At 36.5% G+C, this 18,131-nt stretch overlaps 1 protein-coding gene and 1 long non-coding RNA gene across 2 annotated transcripts in view; one reads left to right on the top strand and one right to left on the bottom strand.

Moving 5' to 3' along the window:
* LOC144234456 (uncharacterized) overlaps window positions 1-14,531 on the top strand; it is a 122,800-nt gene extending 108,269 nt beyond the window's left edge. The window contains exon 4 of the long non-coding RNA XR_013335957.1: window positions 14,352-14,531. This is a non-coding gene — a long non-coding RNA (uncharacterized LOC144234456). The remainder of the gene's footprint in view (window positions 1-14,351) is intronic.
* The window catches only part of LRP1B (LDL receptor related protein 1B), a 1,854,983-nt gene continuing 1,841,305 nt past the window's right edge, over window positions 4,454-18,131 (bottom strand). Inside the window, exons 89-92 of the mRNA XM_077767810.1 lie at window positions 16,497-16,587; window positions 15,257-15,401; window positions 7,780-7,878; window positions 4,454-6,338 (exon numbers count right to left, since the gene is read on the bottom strand). Of these exons, the coding sequence (XP_077623936.1) occupies window positions 6,198-6,338; window positions 7,780-7,878; window positions 15,257-15,401; window positions 16,497-16,587 (476 nt within the window). The 3' untranslated portion in view covers window positions 4,454-6,197. The remainder of the gene's footprint in view (window positions 6,339-7,779; window positions 7,879-15,256; window positions 15,402-16,496; window positions 16,588-18,131) is intronic.

Here is an 18,131-nt window from a genome sequence, read left to right as displayed (position 1 = left end):
GTTCATCATGTTGAAGATGTCCTGCCTATTCCTTTCTGGCCTGCCAAGTTTCAGTAGAAAGGTCTGCAACCACCCTGATGTGTCTCCCTTTGTACGTTAGGGCCCTTTGATCCCTTGCTGCCTTCAGAATTCTCTCCTTATCCTTTTATTTTGCCAGTTTCACGAAGCTATGTCATGCAGAAGATCGATTCAAGTTACGTCTGAGGGGAGTTCTCTGTGCCTCTTGGATATCAGTGTCTCTTTCCTTCCCCAGGAAAGGGAAAGGTACTTTGTCAAGTACCCCTTCAGCCCCTTTCTCTCTTTTCTTCTTCCTCTTCTTTTCTTCTTCTTCTGGATCCTATGCTATGGATGTTGTTCTGTTTGCTTGCATCAGTCTGCTCTCAAATTCTCCTTTCATGCCCCTCGATCAATTTATCTCTTTTCCTCAGCTTCCTCTTTTTTCTATAATCGTGTCTTCTAATTCACCTATTCTCCTCTTTGCCTCTTCAATCCGTGTAGTGACTGCCTCCATTTTATTATGCATCTCATTTATAACACCTTTTAATTCATCCTAACTAGTTTTAAGGTCCATAATCTTTGTAGCAATAGCGTCCCTGCTGTCTTCTATGCCTTTGTCAAGCCCAGTGATTAATTTTGTGACTATTGTTCTAAATTCTTGGTCAGTTATGTTGCTTATAAGTGCTTTGACCAAGTCTTTAGCTGTCACATCTTCCTGGAATTTCTTTTGAGGGGAGGTCTTCCGTTTGATCATCTTGGCTAGTTTTCTGTCCCCTGTATGTTTGGAAAGCTTGTTAATGCACTCTGTGCCTGTAGGTACTGCTATATTAAAGGAGGCTCATAGACTGGGGTCTGTCCATTCAGGAAGTGCCCTTTTAATGGTGTTCCTTGGTCTCTCTTGTTATGACTTTGGTTATTTTATTTCCCTACTCGTAGTGATATTTGGGATTCTCCACCATGTGTACTTTGGTTTGTTTCCTGAGGTAGCCCTGGAAAGGAAAACAGACAGACAGACAAACCTGGAACAAAACCACCCAAATGCACGAACATGCAAACCGAAAAGAAACAAGCCCCCAATCCCAAACCAACACAACAAAAGACAGAGGACCGTCTAAAAGCATAAAATCAGAAATCCCAGCTACAAATAAAGAGCAGGGTGCAGACAGTGCTGATAGAAACTAAGTTGACAATAAACTATTTGTAAAAAAAAAAAAAAAAAAAAGCATATAGAAACAGAAATAACAGGTGGGGAGAAAGAGAAATTGAACATTGACCAGGCAGAGAGACTAAAAGGCTTAATTCAGAGAGAGGAAAAGGAGAATACAGCAGGAGGTGAGGAGTAGGAGAGAAAAGGGGGGGAGTGGAAGGAAAGAAAAAAGAGAGAATGTTACCCAGAGAACGATATAGTCTGATTATTTCAGAGAGAGAAAGGCGGAGGTGTAGAGCATGCATCAAGAGACTGCATTAAGTATGCCTGTTTTGGGGCGCCTGGGTGGCTTTGTCGGTTAAACGTCTGACTTCAGCTCAGGTCATGATCTCCCGGTTCCTGGGTTGGAGCCCTGCGTCGGGCTCTGTGCTGACAGCTAGCTCAGGGCCTGGAGCCTGTCTTCGGATTCCATATCTCCCTCTGTCTCTGACCCTCCCCTGCTCGCTCTGTCTCTCTCTGCCTCTCAAAAATAAATTAAAAAAAAAAAAACTAAATAAATATGCCTGTCTAAGCAAACCTATAACCAGAATACCCAGTTCAGAGGAGGGGAGAGATAAGAACGAAATAAGGGAGAATGTATCTGAATAACAAGGCTTGATCTAGAGTTAATCATGGCAATACATCAGTACTGCTCTTGGCGGAGGGGCTGTTTGTTTTGGTATCCTCAATCGGGGCTCTGGAAAAAAAATAGTAAAAATATACATAAAAAATGTAAATAAAAGCAGCTATCCAGCGCAGATGGGTGTGCTTTGGTGTAGGCGGGTCTCGCGTCCACTATGGGTCCCAGGCACCCTTCCCTGAGGCTCCACCTTGGTGGTTGTGGGGAGAAAAATGGCAACCCACCCCCCAGGCCCTTCTCGAACCAGGCGTTGGGAATCACTCTTTTGGGTCTGATCTCCCTGTGCTGTGGGCACCGCCAAGGTGGGCCGTGTTCTATGCCCCACACCCAGCCTCATTTCCAGACCTTACTCTGTGCACCTGCATGATACCGCCAAAATGTAATCCCGCCGGCTAGCCAGGGCACTTCCTAGCAGGGGATCCAGTAGGAGACATGTCCCTCCTGATACTAACTGCGTCCCTTGCGTACCATCTATCCCAGAGGGAATTTCTGGAGACCAGGGAACCCAGCCCAAAGAAACCTCCGCAGTTAGAGTTAGGATCTCTCCGAAAGCCCTGTGGTTAGGGATGGGATGATAAGATCCCTCTCCATCCTGACCTGGGCCTCGGGTTTTCTCTTCTCCAGGGACCACTAATACCAATTTTCTATAACTCATGCATCATAAGTATTAAAGACTTGAAAACTTGGCAGTGCTGTTATTTTGATGCTGAGGGTTATTTGGATGAAGCTGTTACAGCTGAGATTCTTTTTTTAAATATGTATATTTAATTTTTTAGTGTTTAATCTTTTATTAATTTTTTTTCTTTCAGTTTATTGTCAAGCTGGTTTCCATATAACACCCAGTGCCCATCCCAACAAGTGCCCTCCTCCATGCCCATCACAACTCATTTTTCTCCTCTCCCCAAGACCCCATCTGCCTCATTTTGCTCTCAGTATTTAAGAGTCTCTCATGGTTTACCTCCCTTCCTTTCCCCGACTATTTTTTTCCCCTTCTGCGAGTTCCATTATTTTGATGCTGAGATTTAGTTTGACTTGTTTTATAGCTGAGATTTTTTAATAGTAGAAGGCAGAATGTAGGTCTCGATCATCTGTCTAAATAAGTGCTATGTTTCTTCCCAAAAGAGGTTTCACTTAGTATTTAGGTCTGTTGGGTGTTTCAACTTGGTTGGTAGTAGTAGCATATAATGGGCAGAATGCAGGGATCCTGCTAACTATCCTACCTTGTAAATGAGAACAGGTAATTAACTGGCTCCAAACTCGAGATGTTGAAAACCACTAATTAATTCCAATGTGTACTCATTTGGGTAGAAAGGATATTTTTACCATGAAGCAGTCATTTTTAGAATATATGTTCCATCAAAGCTCAAAGGCATATTTTAAGAAGGATTTTAGTGATGGTATTTAGAAAGTTTGGTCACTTTGGAGGAGAATTATACACCTGAATTTCTATAACACAAGATTTGCAGAATAGGCTTGAAATAGAAAGAACTAGAGCTATATTAATCAATTGAAGTAGTTGAAAAAATATCTTTGTCCCATAAACACTGAAGGCAAAATAATGGCAGAAAGAAGGACAGTGAACTCTGATATGGACCTGAATGAACGGACATGGGTTGGCATAATGTGGACAAGGCACCTGTGTAGATGAAACATAGGGGTTGAAAAGTATCCTGAGCTCTGTTAACAATGGCTTTCATCAATGTCCTAGTGAGGAAACTGGTCTTTGTGCCAGTCTGTGAGTGTTGGTTGGTTGTGTATCATACATGATTTGTGAGATACTTATGTTTCTATTAATTGTATTAAGATCACTTCAATGTATAGGTTCTCTTTCTTTCAAATAATAGCTTGTTAGATTTACAAAGCTCTGATATAAAAAGGCCCCTTTAGATAATAGAACTAATACACCTCATTGATTGTTTCAGTAAATCAGACCTGCCTACATGTGCATTTCCAGTCTGATACTCCGGATAGGTATAGCAATAACCATTCCACTTATAAAATAATGCCTAACTAGCACATAATGACATTTGAGTTTTGCACAAAGTACACTCTTTGAGAATGGGAAGGGCTGAAGAGCTTTGGCTTATTTCAACATAATTGTCACACTATTGGGTATAAAACCTACCTCTCTGTTGTATTTGAGAGACTGCAATAAGCAATGTAAGAAGGAGGTGAAACATAAAGTAAAGTAAGGAAATGTTTCTGCTTTAAGAAGAGAGAAAATGTGGGGCGCCTGAGTTGCTCAGTCAGTTAAGCGTCCAACTTCAGCTCAGGTCATGATCTCACAGTTCGTAGGTTAAAGCCCCGCATCAGGCTTTGTGTTGTCTGCCAGCTCAGAGCTTGGAGCCTGTTTTAGATTCTCTATCTCCCTTTCTCTCTGACCCTCCCCTGCTCGCGCTGTCTCTCTCTCTCTCTCTCAGAAATAAGTAAACATTAAAAAAAAAGAGAGAGAGAAAATGCGTTCTCTATTGTGCTTTTAGAAGTGATGTAATGAAATCAATCCTACCCCAGAATGTATGTTCTAAGAATGTAACTAAATTACATCTGTTTACTGAAATAGTTTCCTAGGGATACTATATTCCACAAAGATTCGACTTCTTTTACTTTTATAAACTACCCAACACAAGCACTTAAATATGTAGAATTTCATTTAAATAAGTCAGTCAACAATTTTTTATAAAGTATTTAACACTTCATTGTAGAAACATAGGCAAAATGACTATTATAACCAAAATGAAAAATACTGTTCAATTTAAAAAATGTACTTAAACAAGAACCTGAAAAAGTTTATGATATGCATAACATCGTTCAAGCAAAATTGCACTAGTATTACATAAATCAATAGTTTATAAAGGCCTCAATATGGCAAAGTTTAGAAATAGGTAGTATGCATGCACATAGTACAACAAAAAGTCTCTTTATAAAACAGCAGTTTTTTTAATGCTTGTACAAAGGGATAAAGAGCAACCACAAACATATTTCATCTGTTAGGTTAATACATTATGACAGCTAAAAGTCAGTCATGTCTAGCAGAGGAACAAAAAGCCCTCCATACCTTGTGAATAAATCTTTTGTGCCTTTAAAGATATCTGTATAAAAATGCTATCCTTTTTTATACAACTTAAATAAATCGTACTTATTTCAATCAAAATTTGAAAACAAACAAAAGAGTGAATGGGGTCCATGTGTTTTGCATAAACCAAAGAAACCAAAGTACCAGAGTAACTGGTCAGCATTTATACTCTCCACCTTTGAGTTGGGGCAGACAAGTGTTCTTCTATAACTTGGAAATTCCTTTAAGAATACAGTTTGAATAGGGCCAACGATGGGATAGCCATATTGTGTATTGGAAATATTTCCCAAGTGTTCTATATGGCAATGGCTGTTTTGCCTCTTCCTTTTGACCAAGCAAAGAGAATGCATTCACATAATTGAAATTCTGTTATCAATTTGTGTGCTTATATATTATTGTTTAGTGTTCTGTGTGGTAAAGTGTTGAGTTAATCTTCCACAAAATGCACATGACTGGGAAGAACTTTCTAAGGCATGAGTACCCGGTGCCCTGTTGTGCTCTCAGCTGGCTGTTTACCTCAGGACTGAGGAAGAACAAAAGGTCTTATCCCATAGCAAGTGTGGTCTTTGCGCTTCTGGTTATATTTTTTGCTATGTCCTACCACCTAAATATAGCTATTGTTTACAGGGTGTATGTGTTTAGTATATCACATAGAGTACACTAAATTTTGGCAAATGTAGTCCTATGTATCCATGCACATTATTAATTTTATATACTTTTTAAAGTTTTTCCTCAAAATTCTCATCTATCATGTGGCAGTCTAAGGCTAATTTCAAAGCAGGTGATGCTGGACTCGTGAGGGCTGGATATTTTCAGCTGTCTGAATCAGTCTTAATGGGCACAAAGAAGAGAGTTGACCATTCAATCGTTCCTCCATCAATTTAAATGGAAAAATAAAATGACATTGTATTACAGCTTTCAGATCATACAATGAAAAAGTGCAGAGATTCTCTTTGTTGATTAAGTAGAACCAAAAAAGTTCATATAAAATAGATTGCTCATATTCACACTACAAAGGAATATGTTGTTTTTAATTTTAACAAATTCAAAGGTGAATCATATCAGCAGCATTGTTGTAAATTGTATTGTAGTGCAGTTCTTTTTCATAAAAATACCATACAAATGGTCAATCAATAGTCATCAGCAAAAAATAAAACCCAGAAAACTCAGAAAACATTTAACCAGGAAAAAGATAAAGAAAGAGGTAATGCTGATGCCAAAACAAGTAAAATACTGTTGGAACATACAAAAGTCATCCTTATATTTTATACATTTATACAGCATATAAAAGGTATCGCTGATTATGCCACTGTCTCCCTTATCCCAATTTCTATTTTCTTTGGAAGCAGTTCTTTCCTTTCATCAACACTTCCTAAGGAGTTTCGACAGTTCTGCCCATCCATATATAATTTTGCATACACTGGATTGGAGTAATTTGTTGGCTGAAGGAGAGAAAAAAGAGAAATATAACTTTATTATCAGTTTCGACCACATTAGTTATTTTCTAGGATGTCTGTCATTTAATGTTAACCTTTATAGGCAAGACACTTAATTTGCTAAACAGTAATTATATAAATGTAATTTAAATTGTGTTTACATGCTTTAGGTTGACTTTTGCATGGTATTAGATTAAAAATAATTGTACTTTTTCAGGTAACTTGGGAATCTAAGTGGAGCTTTGACACGATAGTAAAAGCCCAAAAATACCTTTGTAACAACAATATTCATTGAGAGTTTATTTAAAAGTGTGAAACATTAGACCAAATCATCTCCTTTCCAGTCAGTATGTTTGCCCCCTTATTGCCATAGCAGCAGCAGGAAAGATGTGTTTACAGAAAGCCATCTAATTGCTTGAGGCTAATAATTTTTCAGTATGAAGTTAAAAACCGAAAAACAAAATAATAGTAAAGTATATTGGTGGAATAGACTTTAAAATAAAGACAATATTTTTGCTTCAAACAACGTATATGTGTCATTGGAAGCATTTTGGGTCCTTTCAAGAAATTGTGAGGTCTGTAGTCTTAATTTTTATAGATATTTAGAATGCTGTGAAGCGGAATTGAGACATGCAGAAGTGACCTCCTTCAGTTGAAAAACATGCAAGGTTTCATGATTTTATGACTTGAAACGTAACCCAAGAATTTACTGCCTAGTCTTTGCGTAGTTTTGTTCTGTCTTCCCAAAAGCAGAACACTAAATCTTAGTTACAAACAAATATATAATCTTTGTTCCATGCAAATGAGACAAACATGATAAACAATGAGAATGGACAAGAGCTGATGGGAGAGAGGTGCAAGGGAGAACACCCTCATCTTGAGGACTCTTGATAAACCTATTTTATCCTGTTTCCATCTACCATGAACCATGTAACTTGAGACAGAGTACCTTCTTCTGGAAACTTGTTACTCAATTAAAAAATGCTTAAGAATGGTTTCATTAGATCATTTCTAATTTCCTAATATGCCACCACATTTTATAGTATTTTTTTATTTAACTGGGTATCAGACTTGTATATACTCAAGAAAACATCCTAATAGGAGGTGAATAAAACCAAACAGGAATTTAAGTATAAATTAGTTTAAATTTTGGCTAGAGATTTCTAAGAATAGCCAACACTCATTTTTATTGTTAAAGTGCTGTGACATTTTGAAAATCAGCAGAAGAGATATTTCTACTTAATAGCTTGTCTAAAATAACATATCTTATATGTGATCTTGCATAGGTAGGGCATAGAACATAGTCCCGATTTTAATGCTGTTTTGAAACCTCTTGTTAATTAAAAACTCAATTAAAGACAGCCCCTATCTAAGTCTAGCCATCATCTTTCATTGTGAGGGGTTTTGTGATGGAATGGATATGGAATAATGAATCTTCTTCTCTCACCCCAGCAGTAAGTGGTCCTTTCAAATCAGAGTTTAGGTAGATGGGCGGTGCTGTATGTGGAAGCTTGAAAGCGCTGGACCCTCCCCCTATATACCTGGCCTGTATGTAAACAGAGAATTTTAGTTTCCGATCTAATATCATGGAACAATTTTCATTGACATAAACTCATTAAGTCATAAAAATAGCATAAAAATAATCATTAGTCCTGGGGCATTCATAGTAACTTTAATAGATTAAGGAAAAAAAACTATTAATACTGGATCTGTGCTTCACAAGTAGATATTTTTATTAGGTACAGCTTACTGATAGACACACCATGCATCCAGAGACCTCCACTCATTCTATTTATTTAACTTCATACTTCCCAAACTGTATCTTTGCTAACAGTGCTGTGACACACACACACACACACACACACACACACACACACACACACACACACACACACACACACACCTCTCCCTCATTTAAAGTTCTGTCACTGAAGAGTTCTGACAGTAGCCCATCCTGAACACTCAAATCAGACTGCTTCTAATTGAAGATTCATCACTACTCTGTTTTTAAAAAATTAAAAATTTGGTATTTAAAAAAAATCTGTGTTTTGGAAATCTGACTATCCAGATGAATTACTATTTAGACTATTTCACTTAGTCTCCATGAAAAAATACTGACTTTAGATTTTCTCGGGTCTAAGGGTAGAATTAGCCAATCTGGTACACTAACATTCAGGATAGAGTATTCATTAGTGGCCCAAAAGAGGGAAAAGTGTTGGGTGAAAAGTTGAGCATACAAATATTACTGCATATACATGCACTCAAATAAGGTGAACTAAAAAAATTAACTGTCAACTCTTAATATTTGAATAATCACAAAGACTGGGACAAAGGCAAGGGTCTCAGAACAAGATTTTAAATAGAAAATCAAGTCAATATCGTCTCTTTATTTTCTTCCACAAAGATCTAATTTTAAAAAATACTGAAAATAATCTAAGGTTTGAGATGAATTAGTAAATACTAATTTCACTTTTTTGCAATGTTCAAACTATTCTGTAACTGCCTTCATAGTCATATATCTTTATTAACTTTATTTACTAAATCAGTTATTTTGATTAGAAGGTATGATTGAAGTATAAATTTTATCCCTTTTGAAAATAATGAAAATGACTGTTCTATATAATCCTCTTTATATGTTATGCAATTTTTATTTGATCATGTCATGACTATAACAAACCACTGTGACATAGAAAATACTTTATGAAAAACATTTGATCATTCAGGTTGCTTCAGTGTGGCCCTCTGCTTTCCAATACTATATTTTTTCCATTTAAAAAACATTTTGAACCTTTTACTAAAGTTTTTTTGTTACGTTGGTTTCCATATAACATGTAGTGCTTATCCCAACAAGTGCCCGCCTCCATGCCCATCAAAACTTTTCCCCTCTCCCCCACTGCCATCAACCTTCAGTTTGTTCTCTGTATTTAAAAGTCTCTCATGGTTTGCATCCATCCCTCTCACCAAATATATTTATCCCATTCCCCACACCCATGCTCCTCTGTTAAGTCTCTCCTGTTCCACATATGAGTAAAAACATATGGTATCTGTCCTTCTCTGCCTGACTTATTTAACTTAGCGTAAAACGCTCGAGTTCCATCCACATTGCTACAAATGGCCATATTTCATTCTTATTGCCATGTAGTATTCCATTGTATAGATAAACCACATCTTCTCGATCCATTCGAGATGTCCACTTGATGGACATTTAGGCTCTTTCCATGATTTGGCTATTGTTGAAAGTGAAGTATCAGCACTCCTGTATCCCCTGGGTAAATTCCTAGCAGTGCTTATTGCTGGGTCATAGGGGAGTTGTATTGTTAACTTTTTGAGGTACATCTATACTGTTGTCCAGAGGGGCTGCACCAGTTCACATGGCCACCAACAGTGTAGGAGGGTGCCTGTTTCTCCACATCCTTGCCAGCATCTACAGTCTCCTGATTTGCTCATGTTAGCCTCTCTGACCGGCGTGAGGTGGTATCTCGGTGTGGTTTTGCTTTGTATTTCCCTGATGAGGAGGGATGCTGAGCATCGTTTCATGCGCCTGTTGGCCATCTGGACGTCCTCTTTGGAGACGTGTCTGTTCAGGTCTTCTACCCATTTCTTCACTGGATTATTTGTGTTTTGGGTATGGACTTTGGTGAGTTCCTTACAGATTTTGGATACCAGCCCTTTATCCGATAGGTCGTTTGCATCTATCTTTTCCTAGTCTGTCAGTGGCCTATTAGTTTTATTGATTGCTTCCTTTGCGGTGCAGAAGCTTTTGTATCTTGATGCGGGCCCAGTAGTTCATTTTTGCTCTCGATGCCCTTGCCTTTGGGCAGTAAGGAATTGCTGCGGTTGGGTCAAGGAGCTCGATTCCTGCTTTCCCCTCTAGTGTTTTGATGGTTGCCTGACTCGCATGCAGGCCCTTCATCCATTTTGAGTTTATTTTTGTGTGTGGTGTAAGAAAGTGGTCTAGTGTCATTCTTCTGCATGCTGCTGTCCAGTTCTCCCAGCACCATCTGTTAAAGAGGTTGTCTTTTTTTCCATTGGATACTCCTTCCTGATTTGTCAAAGATTAATTGGCTATACATTTGTGGGCCCAATTCTGAGTTCTCTATTCTATTCCACTGGTCTGTGTGTCTGTTTTTGTACCAATATGATACTGTCTTGATGATTGCAGCTTTGTAGCAGAGGCCAATGTCTGGGATTTTGCTGCCTCCTGTTTGTTTTTCTTTTACCATATTACTATGGCTATTCGGGGTCTCTTGTGGTTCCATACCAATTATAGGATTCTTTGTTCTAGCTTTGAGAATAATTCTGGTGCAATTTTGACTGGGATTGCACTGAATGTGCAGAGTGCTTTGGGTAGTAAGGGCATTTGGGGTCTCTTATGGTTCCATACCAATTAAGGATTCTTTGTTTTAGCTTTGAGAAGAATGCTGGTACAATTTTGACTGGGATTACATTGAATGTGCACAGTGCTTTGGGTAGTAAGGACATTTTAACAATATTTATTCTTCTGGTCCATGAGCATGGAATGTCTTTCCATTTCTTTGTGTCTTCTTCCATTTCTTCATAAGGTTTCTATCATTCTCATCATACAGATCTTTTACAACTTTGGTTAGGTGTATTCGTAGGTATTTTATGGTGTTTTGGGCAATTGTGAATGGGATCGGCTTCTTGAGTCCTCTTTCTGTTGCTTCATTATTGGCGGGTAAAAGCGCAACCAATTTCTGTACGTTGATTTTGTACCCTGTGACTTGGCTGAATTCATGGATCAGTTCTAGTAGGCTTCTGGTGGAGTCTGTCAGGTTTTCCAGGGAGAGTATCATATCGTCTGCAAAAAGTGAAAGTTTGACTTCATGTTTGCCCATTCTGATGCCTTTTATTTCCTTCTGTTGTCTGCTTGCTGATGCTAGGACTTCCAGCACTATGTTAAACAACAGTGGTGGGGCGCCTGGGTGGCTCAGTCGGTTAGGCGTCTGGCTTTGGCTCAGGTCATGATCTCACGGTACGTGGGTTCGAGCCCCATGTCAGGCTCTGTGCTGACAGCTAGCTCAGAGCCTGGAGCCTGCTTCAGATTCTGTCTCCCTCTCTCTCTGACCATCCCGTGCGCGCTCTCGCTCACTCTCATTCTCTGGCTTGCTCTCACTTTCACTCTCTCTCTCAGAAATAATTAAAAACCATTTAAAAAATAATTTAAACAAGAGTGGTGACAGTGGATGTTCCTGTCGTGTTCCTGATCTCGGGGAAAGCTCTGTTTTCCCCCATTGAGGCTGACATTAGCTGTGGGCTTTTAATAAATGGCTTTTAAGTAAGTCCCTTCTACCCCAACACTCTCTCGAGGGTTGTTATTAAGAAAGGATGCTATATTTTGTCAAATGCATCTATTGACAGGATCATATAGTTTTTATCTTTTCTTTTGTTATGGTGATGTATCACACTGATTTATTTGCAAATATTGAACCAGCCCTGTAACCCAGGAATGAATCCCACTTGATCCTCGTGGATAATTCTTTGTATATGATGTTGAATTCGATTTGCTAGTGTCTTGTTGAGGAGTTTTGCATCCATATTCACCAAGGATATTGGCCTGTAGTTCTTTTTTTTTCTTGCTGGGTCCCATTCTGGTTTGGGAATCAAAGTGATGCTCGCTTTGAGGAATNGTTTGGTGGCATCTAAATTTTCATAGTATTCCCTGGTAATTGCTTGCATTTCTGAGGGACTGGTGGTCATGAACCCATTTTCATCTGTGATTTTGCCTATTTGGGTACTCTCTCTTTGCTTTTTGAGAGACCTGGGTAGAGGTTTATCAATTTCATTTATTTTTTTCAAAAAAACAACTCTTGGTTTCATTGATCTGTTTAACTTTTTTTTTTTAATTCTATATTGTAGATTTCTGCCCTGATCTTTATTATTTCTCTTTTACTGCTGGTTTTGCGGTGTTCTTGCTCTGCTTCAAGCTCATTTAGGTGTGCTGATAGATTTTGTATTTGTGCTTTTTCCAGTTTCTTGCAGTAGGCCTGGATTGCAATGTATTTTCCTCTTAGGGCTGCCTTTGCTGTATCCCAAAGAGTTTGGATTGTTGTATTTTCTTTTTCATTGGTTTCCATGTATTTTTTAACATCCTCGCTAATTGCCTGATTGGCCCATTCATTCTGTAGTAGGGTGTTCTTTAACCTCCATGTTTTTGGAGGTTTTCCAGACTTTTTCCTGTGGTTGATTTCAAGTTTCATAGCATTATGATCTGAAAGTGTGCATAGTATGATCTCAATTCTTTTATGATGTTTATTGAAGGCTGCTTTTTGTGACCCAGTATGTGATCAATCTTGGAGAATGTACCATGTGCCCTCAAGAAGAAAGTGAATTCCATAGCCTGTCTGGGGTCTGTTCGTTTAGGAAGTGCCCTCTTAATAGTGTCCCTGGGTCTCTCTTGTTGTGACTCTCCACCATGTGTTCTTAGGTTTGTTTCTTGAGGTAGCCCTGGAATGGAAACAGAGAATCTGGGAACAAAAGCATGCAAATGCACTGTCAAATAAAAAAAAATGAGCTAATTAAGGAAAAAAAAAAACACCAAACCCAACACAAAAACAACCAAAGACTGTCTAAAAGCATAAAACCAGAAATCCCAGCTACAAATAAAGAGCAGGGTGGGGGCAGTGCTGATGGAAGAGCATATACAAAGTTAAAAATGACACAGGTGGGGAGAAAAAGAGAGATTCAACATTGATCTGGCAAAGAGACTTAAACGCTTAATTCAGAGAGAGAAAAGGAAAAATAAGGCTGGAGGTGAGGAGAAAAAATAAAAGATAATGTTACCCAAAGAAACTATATAGTCTGATTATTTTAGAGAGAAACTAAGGTAAAGACAAAGGTGTAGGATATGTATCAAGAGAATGCATTAGATATGCCTATTTATGCCAACCTATAACCAGAATACCCAGTCCAGAGGAGGGGATAGATAAGAATGAGATAAGGGAGAATACATCTGAATAGCAAGAATTGATCTAGAGTTAATCATGGCAATGCATCAGTGCTGGTCTTGGAAGAGGGACTGTTTCTGTAGCATCAATTGGAACTCTTGTAAAAATAAAATAAATAAATAAAAGCAGCTACCCAGTGCAGATGGGCGTGGCTTGGTGTGTAGGCAGGTCTTGCCTCCACTGTGGGCCCTGTGGGTTGCTCCCTGAGTCCCAGCCTTGGTGGTTATGAGGCTGTCTTCATAGTGGACTCCATCTCCTTTCCTCCCAGACTCCTGTGGTTCAGAGTCCTTTGGCTTCAGCCCTTCTTTGAGAGATGTAGGCAGGAAGTACAGAACTCCGTATTTCTCTGCCATCTTCCAATAGTGTTTACACCTATTAGGACTAGCTGTGTTTTTTTGTCGTTACTTCTTAGGCAACAACTCATACTTACTTTTCAAAAATCAGTAGCTAGCTAGATTGTCATTTAAGTCACATTAATGCAATTTTGGTCAATCAGTCAGCAAATTGGTAAATAAATATTTATTGAGTGTTAAGTGCAAAATACATTAAAAGTATATTTGAGGGGCACTGAAGCACAGAGTTTATCTTCAAAGAGTAAATGTGGAAAAATTTGTAAATGGAGTACTAAAAAGCTATTTTCTTTAAGTATCCAAAATTGGCTTAATTCTATCACCAGAAATAAAAATTATGGGGAAAATGAGACCTCTCCTTTTAATGAAAACTATATAAAGTATGTCCTTATCAGTTAATATACTTACAGACATTGTACTTTTTTCCTAAGTTCAAAGAATATGAGAATTCTATTATTTGTCTTTCTTTACAGAAAAATTATCAAGTAATACTGTGCACAATATATAGAGTCTTTTAATTTTTTAAGTAGAAAACACTGTAACTTAGGTTCCCAGGATTGATTTCACGAACAATTTAAAATGTAGGAGTTGATTAATGAATTAATAATTAATAATATAAATTTATATCTAATTAGGAAAAAAGTCACTACAATATCCTCTGATCATGTAAAAATTTATACATGGAATAATTGATTCCTTTTCAGAGAAATGTTTGCCCATCATCTTCAGGCTGAGACAGTGCCACGGATTCAGAACTGGCTTGAATATATGGGACCCTAATTCAGCATCTTTGGAAACAGCCCTTGCTGTGAGTGCAAAATCATTTGGATATAGATTGTTCACTTTGATTATTTATAATATAAATACAAATTTATAATAACCCTATGGACAAAGCACATTTTAAATATTAGAAAATAAATAACTATTCAATAAATGAACTAAGAAAAATCATTCTATAAATTGATGCTCTTAATTAATAAAATATTCTATAATTATCATGCAACATATGAAGATAACACAGTATAGTGAATCTTAGCAAGTTTAGTTTATCTGGATAATTGTATTATCTACCTATTTCTCTTAAAAAGTGCTAATCTGAGCATACAATAAGAAGAACAGAAACTTTATCCCCCAAAAGGCAGATTTCTAGGCTATGTGTATGAACAACATCATCCAAATCAATAGGAAGGCTATTCTGGAGGACAGGAAAATATTTTTCAAAAGTGGTTTTACAAGCAAATCCAAGGGCACAGCTTAGCTGAATCAATGAAGCACTACTGGAAATAAAATACTTATTTTGACAATGAAGTACTACACTCTTTATTATTAAAAAAATAGACAGTATTTTTATACTATGCTATATATGTATATGTGCTAGCATCCCAACATATTTGAATAAGACATCATTTTAAGTAAATTATACTTACATACTTACTCATTCACTTATTTTATATATTTTCCAAAACCTGTTATCTTAACCTGCTTCACATGAATGCAGTCCATAATTTTAACTTTATATAAAAGAAATGCTGATAAAATAAGGACTATATTACAGATAAGCAACTCTAAAATGTTAGTACTCACTGTCCATTATCTTAAAACATATTACCTTTGTTGCATCTACCATAAAACCAGGATCTAAAAGGCCTCCATCGTTGTGATCATGATCCACCTCATACATGTTATAAGATGGATTGCCAATTTCTACATTGATTCCTCCATTGATAATAGGTTGTCTTCTAATAGTTTTTGTCCTAGAATATGTGAATATTAATGTAAGTTGTCTCAGTATTACAATCATGATACATAAAACTATCATATTTGTAGATTTACTGTCTTGTAAATATAACTTACAGAGAGCTAATAAATTTCATTTAAAACAAATGATATTTATCAAATCATGGAAGAACAAAAAAGTCTAAATGTGATAAGTTTTTTTCCCCAATTTAGATTTAATAAAAAATGCAATTGGAAAATATTCCTCCTAAGTAGCTAATATATTAGTTGAAACTGAATATTCACTAGTTAATTAAAAATTTAACATGTATTTTTTAATGTTTACTTATTTTTGAGAGAGATAGTGTGAGTAGTGAGGAGGCAGAGAGAGATGGGGACACAGAATTCAAAGCAGGCTCTAGGCTCTGAGCTGTCAGCACAGAGCCCAATATGGGGCTCAAACTCATGAACTACAAGATCCTGACCTGAGCTGAAGTCGGATGCTTAACTGACTGACCCACCCAGGAGCCCCCTTTATAATTTTTAAAATTTACTTTTACCCTTTATTTCTGAAGACCGTGAGTAACAGATTGTGATAAAGAATCTTTGAAATAGACTGTTTTTAATACCCAGGTCATCCTTGGTTCTGGATAATAACCCTATAGACAACCTACTCCTTCCAGATCTTTTTAATTGCCTATTCAAATAAATGGAAAAATTACACTTCCAGGGATATATAAAATAAGCATAGAATTTGTGAATTAAACTCAGTTTGTGATATACAATACATATTCAGTATTCTTGTATTGACATTACTCATCTTACACATTCAGAGATTCCTGTTCTTTCATGGAAAAACTACCACAAATGTAAAATTCTACTGAAATTTTAAATACTATGTCCCCTTGTTAGTTTTGTTAGAATATACAAATGGATCCATTCCATCAACATAAGGGAGAAGAGCTCTCTGAATTTTACTCACTTTAAAATGAAATAGAGGGATAAAATGGTTTGAAAACAAGACTTTGCACTTGGAATAAATCCTGTTTTTAAAAATGAAAAGGAACAACATCCCTACATTTCTGTAACTGTGTGTAATATATTTACTATTTGTCTAAACCATTGAATCTTACCTTCTTTTTCTTTTACAAAGCACTAAACCAATTACTAAGGTCGTTATCAAAGTCACCAGGAGGACAAGAGGCACAATGATGGCGATGCTTCCTGAAAAAAAAAAAAATTAGTGAATAGGAGAACAAAAATAAAATCAATCAAAGATTGATATAACTGAACACCTTATTGCACTAAATCATTTGACCACTGATGTAATGAATGTGAAACTCGGGCCAAACGTCTACATTCTTCGTTCATAACTATGTTACTGAAAAATCACTCTCCTGTTAAATACTTGATATGCTGGAATTGTTTCCTTAGATAGCTTACATTTGTGTGTTAAATACCTTGAGGTTTAGAAATATTGTTATCTTTGTCAGGCAGAGTCTGATTCTCACTATACAAATTTACTTGCAATGATTAAGTACATGCTGGTAAATTCTTGTAAATCAATGGTGACTGAACACACATTTATATAATTCTACTGGCCATAATCCAGTGGATTGTGCATCTGGTTGATTCAGTTGAGTCATCTGAAAACTAAAACAAATGAAACCCCAAACTAATTGAAATTTAATATGGAGATCTTGAATGGGTCCAGAATGAAATATCAGGAATTATTAAATATATTGATCTTCCTCTACAAATACAAGTGCCTGTAAAAATACTGTGGTAGAAATGAATAGTAATGTTCAGCACAATAAGCAGCTGCTTAGGTATAAACAGTAAGATAGATCAGTTTTCATAGCTCTAGACAGAAGATATCTGTGTGAAATAGTCCATACTGGAGATCTCTTACCAAAATACCAAAAAGTCTTTATTAAGGAAATCTCATGTAGAACATAATGTAATTTGGAACTTTAAACAGCCAAATAACTACCTCTTCCAGGCAAAAAATAAAATAAAAAAAATTATATATATATANAGCCTTGTGTAGTCTGTTCCTAAAGTGTAAAGCTCATTTTATTATTTCATGTTCTTACCAGGACTACTTAGTGACTTTCATATTATATTGCCATCTTGGTTTTGGGAAAATGAACTTTGTATGAATGTGTAATTTATTAGTAATTAATGAAAGTAGAGAATCTGGCACCTTGGATAGTAATTAACATTTATTCACAAATTTTAAATACCAGTGAACAGCTTGGTCTCTTCATAAACTCTGACTTCAACTGACTGATCATGACTTCATAAATATCCTTACTTCATTATCTTTTATCCCCCTAAAATATCTGGTAAATTGGTAGATATAAAACACTTACTTACCAATCCTGGTTTTAAGGTATATAAAGTTACTTTCCCTCACTGAAATTGATAATTATTTTTTTAAATTTTATTTGTTGTATATAGTTTTATTCCCATATAAGGTAGATATGCTGTTATGTATACATGCTACAAAACTTACCTTTTTCTTTTTCTTTCTCCCATCACAGATGGTAGTTCCAATTCTTTACATTGTAGCACTCTGTTTAAGAGTGTAGACTTCTAAAGTTTACACAACCAATTAAGGTAACTAACTGAAATAATGCTTAGTGTAGCCAATAAGTAATACAGGGTAGCAGTTGGGCAAGATTTTAAAATTTGGTTTCATAAAATTTTATATTGAAGGAAACCATTGGGAACAACATATACTTTTAGAATTATAAGACAGATAT

This window comes from Crocuta crocuta, unplaced genomic scaffold (assembly GCF_008692635.1).
Source record: "Crocuta crocuta isolate KB4526 unplaced genomic scaffold, BGI_CrCroc_1.0 scaffold154, whole genome shotgun sequence".
Taxonomy (NCBI): Eukaryota; Metazoa; Chordata; class Mammalia; order Carnivora; family Hyaenidae; genus Crocuta; species Crocuta crocuta.
The sequence above is the reverse complement of the archived record's forward strand: the minus strand, read 5'-3'. Positions and strand labels throughout refer to the sequence as shown.